Source organism: Acinonyx jubatus, chromosome B3 (assembly GCF_027475565.1).
Source record: "Acinonyx jubatus isolate Ajub_Pintada_27869175 chromosome B3, VMU_Ajub_asm_v1.0, whole genome shotgun sequence".
NCBI classification, from domain to species: domain Eukaryota; kingdom Metazoa; phylum Chordata; class Mammalia; order Carnivora; family Felidae; genus Acinonyx; species Acinonyx jubatus.
The window spans coordinates 71,458,652-71,469,317 of NC_069386.1; the positions used below are offsets into that span (position 1 = coordinate 71,458,652).

The window sequence follows — 10,666 nt, forward strand, 5'->3', positions numbered from 1 at the left end:
TGCTTCAAATTCTTTTTCTCTGAGCTGACTGCATTATCTAGTAGCTCCAAAATGCTGTTAAATAGTGGTGAGGATAGCAGACTTTGTCTTTCCCTTACCTTTCATAAGGAAGTCTCTAGCATTTCCCCATAAGTAGGTGTTGGTTTGGGGTTGTGACATATGCATATGCATTTTTTGTGTGTTAAGGAATTTGTTAGTAATTCCTTTTTTTTTTAGTGTTTTTAACATGAATGGGTTTTGTATTTTGTCACATGCCTTTTCCATATCAATGGAGATGAACATGATTTTTCTTGCTAGCTCTTATGCCAGTTATTAAGCTACTCGTTCTTTTAAAAGTAATTTTTAAGTTTATTTATTTATTTATTTTGAGAGAGAGAGAGCACTAGTGAGAGAGAGAACCCCAAGCAGGCTCTGCAGTGTCAGCTCATAGCCCAGTGTGGGTCTCGAACTCACAAATCATGAGAACATGACCTGAGACGAAATCAAGAGTGAGATGCTTAACCACTTAACCAACTGAGCCGTCTAGGCATCCCAAAGCTATTCATTCTTAACTGCAAATATTTCACTCCTATACTTTGCTTATATTGTTATAAGTGCTAATACCTATCATCCAGTGCCCTCTAGAGTTAGTTAATTTTACACGTGTTTTTCCAGTCTCCCCCAACTGCATAATTAGCATATTCTATTTTGTACATTTTATTAAACATCCCCACAGGGTTAAGTTGAAAGAGCTTTTGATAGCAGGCACTCAACATTTATTGTTGACCTACTACAACCCCTGTCCATCATTGCTCAGGAAAATTGTTAAATCACCTTTAACCAGACATATTCCTGTTGGCACCTATCTGGCAGGTTGAAATTATCATACCTGAGACAGGAAAGAAAAAAATTCCAAGGGAAATGCTCATATAATTGCTACTTCTCCCAAACAACTGAAACAATTCCTTTTATTCTTCCCAGACTAAAATTCCCACCTTTGAGAACATTCCTCACCAGTGGAGAGAAAATCTTTAAAAAGACACGAAGAAGTTTTGCTAGTATTTTTGTGGTTCCAGATCTGATGCCCTTTGACAGTGCTCTGATTAGGAAAAGAACCATCATGTTCCCAAGAAAGTGCAGCAATTTACAAGCAGCCAGATTCTACGCTGACCACCCCATGGGTCTGTTGTTTTCTTCTCTAGCAGAAATCAGAGGACAGGGGAAGGTAAAGCATAGTTCTCCTCTGACTCTGCAGATCCAAGAGGGAGCTAACTCCTAGCTGAGTTACTATGACATGGAGCTTCAGGAGACAACAGTCTCCCTGTTGTACATAATTTCATACATGCAGAGTGGAAGACTGACATCCACAATGAACATCAAAGAAGATCACAGCCCTTTACTCATCACCAACTCTCAGCCACTTAGCTCAGCCCCACAGCAAGAAGTGAAGGACGGAAGGATGGGGATTGGTGTGCCAGGGCCAGGGCTTCGGCCATGGAAGGTACCTGAGGAAATGTGGTTAAGTCGATTCTAGGTCGGTATCTAGAATCATCAGAGTGAGGACTGGATGCAAAGGATAGAAGAGAACTTTCTTCCTTAATCTCTCCTCTTCCAGTTCCTAATCCTTTCTGTAAATATAGGCGACCATAAAACAGGGTTTCAGATAACTAATATGTAAAAACTAAATAGGAGAAATTACTGGACTTTGCACAGGTGCCCAGACTGAAATATAAGAAACACTCAGATTTTTGCAAAAGCACTACCATTTTCAGAGTTAGCCAGACACCAGGATGCTTTCTCACATCTGAGAATGTATTAAAAGAAAAGATATTGGGGACGCCTGGATGGCTCAGTCAGTTGAGCATCTGACTCTTGATTTCTGCCCAGGTCATGATCTCATGGTTTTCATCAGATCAAGCCCCATGTCAGGCTCTGTGCTGGGTGTGGAACCTGCTTAGGATTCTCTTTCTCTCTCCTTTCCCTCACCCCTTCCCCCTTGCATATTCTCTTTCTAATAAAAATAAAATATAAAAAATAAAAACATTTTTAAATTAAAAATATATATATTATATTTCCCTCCTTTATATTTTCAGGGAGAATCTGGAAGAGCTCTGACTTTTTCAGCTAATTTAACCTGTTCAGATTGAAAGATACAACAAAGCCATGACAGACCCTAATCAACTGAGGAGAAGGATCAGGTCTTTTCTCAACCTTTGATTTATATCCCTTAGAATGTAGTATGGGGCCATATAGGCAATGAACTTTGTAGATTTTCATTAAAGGTGAGCAGTGGAAGGAAGAGCATTCCAGGCACTAAGAAGATTCAGACAGTCATTACTGGAGAACATTTTAACACTATGTTTTGGTTTTTTTCTATTTTGTTTGCTTCCCCCCTCTCTGTATGTTCTATCATCCTTTGATCTAGCATAATGAGTTACATTGTATTAAAGGGGAAAAAAAAGGAAAAAAGTATAATAAAAAAACTTCAGACCACCTGGGGGCAGTGATTCCACTGGCAAAAGTGATTGGCTGGGAACTAGACTGAGTGATGGGAGAAGCAGGAAAGAGTATGTTCAATGATGAGTTTGACGTGACAGGTCAGCTTTTGATTGGTTGTGAAAACAGTATGAAGATCACCTAAGCTTCCAAACCAAAAGAGGCAGAAGAATCCAGAACAGTGAACCAGGCTCAATGAACATTGTCAGTTCCAGGGCTCCAAACTGAATGGTCAGAGACTCCAGGAAGAAGCAGGAATGGAGATTGCCCTACAAGCCTTGCTGATGCTCCTGTGTGTGAAGCTAACCTGTGCATGAGAGGGAGGGGAAGGGATAGGGTGCAGCTCTGGAAATGAAATCCAGAGGGATCCTCGGGGTCCCTCAGGGAAAATTCTTTAAAACAAAACAAAACAAAACAGTTTCTTATGTATGAAAGTCTTCTCACTCTCTCTGAACAGGGTCAAATGGACAGCGTCCAGTGGAACAGAGCCCTCCTTCCCTGACAGTCCAGGAAGGCGAGAGCTTCACAATAAACTGCACTTACAAAGACAGTACTCTGGATTTCTTCCAATGGTTTAGGCAGGATCCCACGGAAGGCATCCACACTCTGATACATATTCGATCAAATGAGAAAGAGAAGATCAGAGGAAGATTTACAGCCACGTCTAACAAAGGGGACCAGCACTTTTCTCTGCACTTGAAAGATTCGCTCCTCTACGACTCAGCCACCTTCCTGTGTGCAGTGGATAGCACAGTGCTTCTCAGACACCTGTGCCTTGCACCCAAACCCTGCTCAGCCCTGCGCCAACTTCTACAAGGGCTCCAGGGCGCTGAACTTAACTTTGAGCAAACACGAGGGACTTTTAATAACCTGATGTCAAATATTTCATTTGAAGATCTTGGGCAGAGGGATAATGTTTTCAAATACCATCTAATGTATTTTGTTTCTCAGTGTGAAGTCCTTACTCCATTAAACCTAGTCCAAGATCCTGAGGCTTAATACCAGAAAGGGGAGAGCACTAAAGAACAAAGAGAGAACAGAATAAAATTCTTGCCCTTGAGCTCTTTTGTAGACTTTTACAAATACATTGAAAATACAAAATCTTAAAAGCCATGACCATCAAATTCAGTAGTGAAAGAAAATATATTTTGACATTCTGAAAAGGCTGGCTTAGAAGATCAAGAACAAAAAGCTGAGGGAAAATGGTATAACATTTATAAAGGACAAAGTGTAAAGATAACAGTATGATAGAAAGTCTGGTTCCTCCTGAAAAGTGGAGGCTGGCTGGTTAGGGAAGAGTCAAGGGGTATAATCAGAATTTACTAGCCAGAGGTCTTTCAAAGTCCCAAACAACTGCTCTTTCTAGGATCAGAACCCTGAGCAGGTGAGTGGGAGGAGGACGAGTCACATTTGGGGCAACGATGAACTCAAGAAGCAGTGAGTGCAAGCACGGTGTTCTGGTCATTGTGTCTCACATCAATACCCACCACAAAGCATTCACTACAAGGAGCTCAATGTCCATGTGGAAAAGATGACCCATTCAGAGGACATCACCAGCCTGTCTCTAGTCCATTTCTTTTTTCTTTTTTTTAAATATTTATTTATTTTGAGAAAGTGAGAGAGAATACAAGTGTGAGCAGGGGAGGGGCAGAAAGAGAGGGAGAGGGAGAGAATCCCAAGCAGGCTCTGCACTGTCAGCACAGAGCCCGACTCTGGGCTCAATCCCATGAACCGTGAGATCATGACATGAGCTAAAATCAAAAGTCAGACACTCAGCTAACTAAGTCACCCAGGTGCCCCTCTAGTCCATTTCAGTGCTTACATAGGCTTGTGAACACATTAGCCAAGGTGGCAGAGTAGGGGTTCTCCATGAGCCCAGAAGCATGGGTTTCTCTCACTACATTGGATTTAGCTACTTTGCTGCCAAACATCCAACCTGTCAGCAGCAGATACAACACTGAGCCTTTAATATGCAATCACCCCTCAAGGGCACCAGCCAGCCGCTGGTTGCCAAGTTGACTACATTAGACCACTTCCACCCTGCAGATAGCAGAAATCTTTTCTTATTGGGTTGTTGGGGTTAATGCATACCCTGGGCATGATTTGCCTTCCCTCCACACTGCCACACACAGAAACATGGACTGAGGACTCAGAGTGGCTGGTTGATTATCATGATGAGTAAAGGATTTCACATACCTTTGCATCAACAGATCCGCTTGATTGTAAGGAGGTGTAACAATGGACATGTGACCATTGGTTATGCTGACGCTTATGGAGTATTATCCACAAACCACATTGGAATGATCACTTAAAGTTTCAGTGAAAGGACCAGTTTAGGGATAGTGCTCTGAGAGGTTGGAGAGCTATTCTTTATGATGCTATGTTCCTATTAGATAGGAACATCTATCTGGAGCCAAGGGGTGGAAGCAGGACTATCTCCCCATCGACTCTCACCTTCAGTGACTCACTTGGATGTTGATGTATCCTGTCCTCACACTGTTCTGAACCAGGGGTCCCAGTTGCCCTTGAAGGGGAAAGGAGGGCACTGCTACTAGGGAAACACAGAGGTTTTTCACCTAACCTGATGTTACATAAATCGCTTGGTCATTTGGAGGTCTTCGTGCCAGAAGACCAGAAGGCCAAGAAGGGGGTTACAACACTGGCAGGGGCAATCAACTGTGATTATCATGAGGATATAGGGTGGTTGCTACCTAATGGGCACTGGGAAAATACGGCTAAATTTCAGGGGATTTACTGGGGTGACTTTGAGTGCTTTTGTGGCAGTGATTACTATAAATAGGCAATTGTAACAACTATGACCTGACAAGGGAAGAATAATCAGGGGCTTAGACCCTGATAATCAGGGGTAAAGATCTTGGTTATCTCACTGAGATAGAAACTTAGACCAATAGATGTATTAGCCAAAGGTGGAGAGGATCAAGAATGAGTGGTATAGAAGGTAGATGGAGAGAGCTGGTATATATGAATCACAGCCATGAAATCAACTATTGCGATTACAATTTGTCTCACTAATCCTTTTGTTAATCTTTTTTAAGAACTAATGATCTGGGTGGATTTGACACAGAGCATGAGTGGATACCAGCAGTGCAAGGGACGGGCTGTACAGTGGCTATTGGTGTTCTGTTCATATCCCCTTGACAGTCACCTCTACATGCTGAAAAACCTAGCAACTCTGAGGACTATTTTCAGGCCATGGGAACACATGTGGCCAGCATGCAGGGCTAGCCAGATGTGCTGGAGAGTTAATGCCCCCAAAGCAGCCCTCACTCAGTGATGAACAATGAGTTTACGGATGAATTCTCCAGCTCCTTCATGCCTCACTTGGAATAACTCCAAAGGGTATGCTATGCTGTCTCCCAGATTTACCAGTTAGATTAAGCTCCAACTGCCAATGGTATTAATTGGCTTGTTGACAACATCCTGTATTGGCCTCCTTCCCCCTCCTGATTTACTTCTTACCAATGTTTCCTGGAATGACCTGGAAATAAACTGCTTACACACAAATCCTTGTATTAGAACTGACTTTCAGAGATCCAAAACCAAGATACAGGAATTCAAATCATAGGGCAAAGATGGAGATGATCTAGAAGAAATAATGGTGTTCCTTCCTCCATTGCTATCAAACTGGGTTTGGTGGAACATGGGATTTTCTAGCCTCATTCAGGGCTGGTCCCAACCGTCATGACTCCCTGCACATCTCTCTGAGTGGAGAGACTCAACCACCTACTTCTGTGTCACAGAGAACCCATGCTCCTCAGACACTAACTTGTCTGCGACAAGACCCCATTCTTACTCCCAGCTTGGGGACTCTAACTCTGGAATTACATAAATATCTCTGTCACTCTGTCTGGAAAAGCAATATTCTAATGAATCATAGTATGCTTTTTTAAAACATTCTTTGTTCAACAACATTTCCTCAAGATGGAATGAGAGTCAGGAAAACAATTCTTCATATGAGTTGGGTGAGGCAACTCAGTGCTAGCTGTTTTAGCATTTCCTGATACAGAACAAACAAGGACTTTTTTTTTTTCTTAAAGAATCCATGGAAAATACGAGCATAGTTAGACACATGTTCCGCTTCTGAATATAGTCAGTGCTCTTTCCAGTTACAAACATCTGTCTTTAGGAGTGCCTGTGTGGTTCAGCGGGTTAAGTGTCCAACTCTCGATTTTGGCTCAGGTCATGACCTTACCATTCATGAGATCAAATCCCACAGACAGCGCAGAACCTGCTTGGGATTCTCTCTCTCTCTTCTTCTGCCCCCACCCCCACTGTATGTGTGTATGCATGTGCATGTGCACTCTCTCTCAAAAAAAAAATCTATCTTTATCTCATTCTGTATGTTAGGAAATTGTAGAAATGTAAAAAAATTCAGTACACTAATATAACAGGTATATTCTCATCATTCATAACTAATTGTTCATACTTTCATATTTGTTTTGTCATTTTTATTTTTGTTTTTTTTAATGTTTTATTTATTTTTGAGAAAGAACACAAGCAGGGAAGGGGCAGAGAGAGGGGGGGACAGAGGATCAGAAGCAGGCTCTGTGGAAGGCTCTGTGCTGTCAGCACAGAGCCCATTGTGGGGCTCAATCCTACAAACCGTAAGATCATGACCTGAACCAAAGTCAGACGCTTAACCAACTGAGTCACCTAAGCGCCCTGTCATTTTTATTTTTGAAAAAAAAAAAAGAAAAATTAGAGGGGTGCCTGGGTGGCTCAGGTCATGCTCTCACAGTTTGTGAGTTCGAGCCCTGCATTGGGCTCTGTGCTAGGAGCCTGGAGCCTCCTTCTGATTCCGTGTCTCCTCTCTCTGCCCCTCCCATGCTCATGCTCTGTCTCTCTCTTTCTCTCAATAATAAAACAAATGTCAAAAAAAAATTTTTTAAAGAAAAATTAGAGTCTGCCATTGTCTCAAAGGAAACCCTGCCACTTCCAGCCACCACCCAAGGTCCCACTCTCGTCTCCGAGATTGGGGCATATCAGAAATAAATTTGCTGGCTCCCTGTCTCTTTTATTTTCATCCCAGAATAGAAGGACGCAGAAAACATTTCACATTTTCATTTAAATGATACAACCAAAGTTCTATTTTCTGAAAGGGAGACCAGAAAGTGTTAGGAAAACTTTCCTCAGTGAGACGTAATCAGCCACCCACCTGTCAGATCATTTCCTGCTCTGAAACAGAAGTGCCGCGGAGCACAGAACACCCAGCTGAGAGCCAGAGCCTCTTCTTACCCTGCAGGGGACAGATGTCAGCATGCCGCTGGCCCGTGTGCTGTGGGCAGTCGTGGTGTCCACCTGTCTTGGTAAGGAAGGTGGAGGTCTTCATGCATAGTGTTATCTAATGGGGCTGTGAACCAGAGATTAACAGCACAGGAACTGCATCGCCTCAGAGCCCAGCTATGGGGAGGCAGAAAGTTGATATGTGCTGCCTCGGGTTTGGATCAAGAGGAAAAGTGGTTGGGGATGGGATCAGCTTGTGAGTCTGCCTGCCTTATCTGTCTGGTGTGATACCCTCTCCTCTTTCCCACAGGATCCAGTATGGCCCAGAAGGTCACCCAGACTCAACCAGAAATGTCTGTGCACGAGGCAGAGACCATGACCCTGGACTGCACGTTTGACACTCGTGTCAGTAATTATTATTTGTTCTGGTACAAACAGCCTCCCAGTGGGGAGATGGTTCTCATTATTCGCCAAGAAGCTAATAAGCAAGAGAATGCAACAAATAATCGCTTCTCTGTGAACTTCCAGAGGGCAGATAAATCCTTCAGTCTCAGGATCTCAGCCGCCCAGCTGGAGGATGCTGCGATGTATTTGTGTGCTCTCATGGAGGGCACAGTGACAGGAGCAACAGAGGGAGGTTTACAGAAACCTCAGACCTCAGCATCTGTGCAGAGGTCAGGGTGGGAGGAGTGACTAGGGCACCAGGAACATAGAAAATCATTGACTTCTCTTGGAATAAAAGCTCCTTCTATCCAAATATAAGAAACACAGAGAGATGGATATCTGTAAGCTACAATCCTTAAAATAACAGTAAAAATAATAACATATGTAGTGTTTTCCAGTTTTACGAAGTATCTTCATACATTGTGTCACATGTAAACCTTCTCGCTTTGCATGGTATACGTGACAAATCAGACTTCCTAAGCATGTCCTCTGCCCAGCAAATCTTTATAATTTGCCTGGGAGCTCATGCTTCCAAAATTCATAATGTTTTCCATTTTGCTGGTTGGTGCTTCTTCTTTTAATTGTCCATCCATGTCCAAAACTGAATCTCTCAGAACAAAGTACCCATTTTACAACACAGTGGATGTGACTGTTGAAGGCGTGACCAAGGAAACGATCCACTGGTCCTACCGTGAACCAAAAAGTTGACCTAGACCCATGGTACCTAGGTCAGATGACCTAGAAAAAGGATGGAATGGCTTGTTAAAAGCTCAGTTAAGAAGCCAGCTCAACGGCATCACCCTTAGTGGTTGGAATGCCAATGGCTGATACATGGTGCTCTGGCTTCCTAGCTAAATTATGCAAATTTAGAAATGAAGAGCTAGAAGTAGACTAGACTCTTCTACTATCACTCCCTGTAACTCATTTCCAGAATTTGTGTTGCCCTTTCCTACAGCCCTAGGCTCTGCTGGATTAGAGTTCCTAGGACCCTGCAGAAGAATGCTTCCACCAGAGGATCCAGTAAGGGTTCCACTGAACCTGCAGCTATGACCACTGCCTACGCCATTTCAAACTCCTCGTGCCAATTGTCCAGCAGGCAAAGAAAGGAGGGGTAATTGACTCTGATTATCATGAAGCATCAGGTTGTTATTACACAATGGGGGCAAAAAGGAATGTGTCTGGAATCTGTGTTTCACATTGAGTAGTATTTCATGCCCAATAAAAAGAGCAAGTGGCAGTTGTGCCTTGAAAAGGACAAAGTAAACAAGAACTGAGACCCCTGAGCAATGAAGGCCCTATCAGGCAAGCAATCTAAGTCCAGTAAAGTGCTATCCAATGGCAAGGAAATCTAGAGAATGGGGGGGGGGGGGGGGGAAGAGTTTTAATTACAGCCTTGGGACCAGTTAAAGAAGTGGGGCCTGAAGGTCATGTATTAAGTGTTTTAGATGGAATTCAGTCCACCACAACCTTGAAGACTCAGTGATGTAGTGAAAATAATACAGGGCAAACACCCACCTGAGTAGTGCAAAGAAAGCATTGTAATCAAGATCTGATGTGCTTTCTGGCCATGTCCAAATGCCCAGCTCTGATTCTATCAATAGGTATGGTAGATAATTCTGTGGACACTCACACCCATCTCAAGCTGATAACATCCAACATTACACATGCACTGTGTATTTTTTTACTTCTTACCCCAGAGCCTTCTCTGACTCCTCAGGAGCTCACTCAGGCTGTGGGTAAGCACAGCCTGAAAGAAGAATTACCACCTCCGCTGGCAAGTCCCAACCAGTGGGAGGGAAGACCAAGGCATGCCCTAGCTCCCTGCCTTCCAGCAGAGGGTCCCAGAGGGACTTCCTGTGTGCTTACCAGGAGATCCGGGCAGAATCAAGTTCCAATCTTAGGCTACCTATTTTCTTACTCCTGCTGCCTAAGATCGCTTCCTAAATAAACTACTTTCACCTGAGTCCTTGCTTCAGGCTCTATTTGGGGACAAGAAAAATTAACACATTCTTTGAAAATTTAATAGAGAAAGAACAGAAGAGAGTTTGAGGTGAACTTTACTGGGCTGGTTGCTAATAACAGCAGGTGGGTACTTGAGTGATTAATTGGAAATCTTCCATGTGATTCAACAGATCTGTTTGATCTGATTCAAACAGGTCACATATATGAAACTCCAGGCTCTGCAGATGTGTGATCATGTCTTTTCATTGCACAGAAACTTTACGTACCAAATCTAAACTCTCTTTATCATTATCCCCTACCCTATGTCTGCTCACCCTCTACTTTTTAAACCTCATTCTTACTTCCTCCCAAAACATAGCTCTATTTCAGTCTATTCTCCTCACTGACCCATAAACACTTCAAGCTCTTGAATTTCTTTTCTGCTTGTTCTGCTCACCCAAATTTACCAAATATACTTTTATGTATATCTCAGGCTGGCTAAATCATATTAGTCCTATATAAGCACACCTTGAGGCTCTATCTCATCCAAAGATTCGTCTCT

At 43.0% G+C, this 10,666-nt stretch overlaps 2 gene segments (V, D, J or C); both read left to right on the top strand.

Moving 5' to 3' along the window:
• The first annotated feature begins 2,559 nt into the window (after positions 1-2,559).
• Positions 2,560-3,474, top strand: LOC113601230 (T cell receptor alpha variable 21-like). The segment is given in 2 exon segments: positions 2,560-2,784; positions 2,933-3,474. Coding segments are annotated over 2 exon segments (594 nt in total).
• Positions 3,475-7,704: 4,230 nt separating this feature from the next.
• LOC113601239 (T cell receptor alpha variable 38-1-like) lies at positions 7,705-8,412 on the top strand. The segment is given in 2 exon segments: positions 7,705-7,802; positions 8,030-8,412. Coding segments are annotated over 2 exon segments (432 nt in total).
• The last annotated feature ends 2,254 nt before the right edge of the window (positions 8,413-10,666 follow it).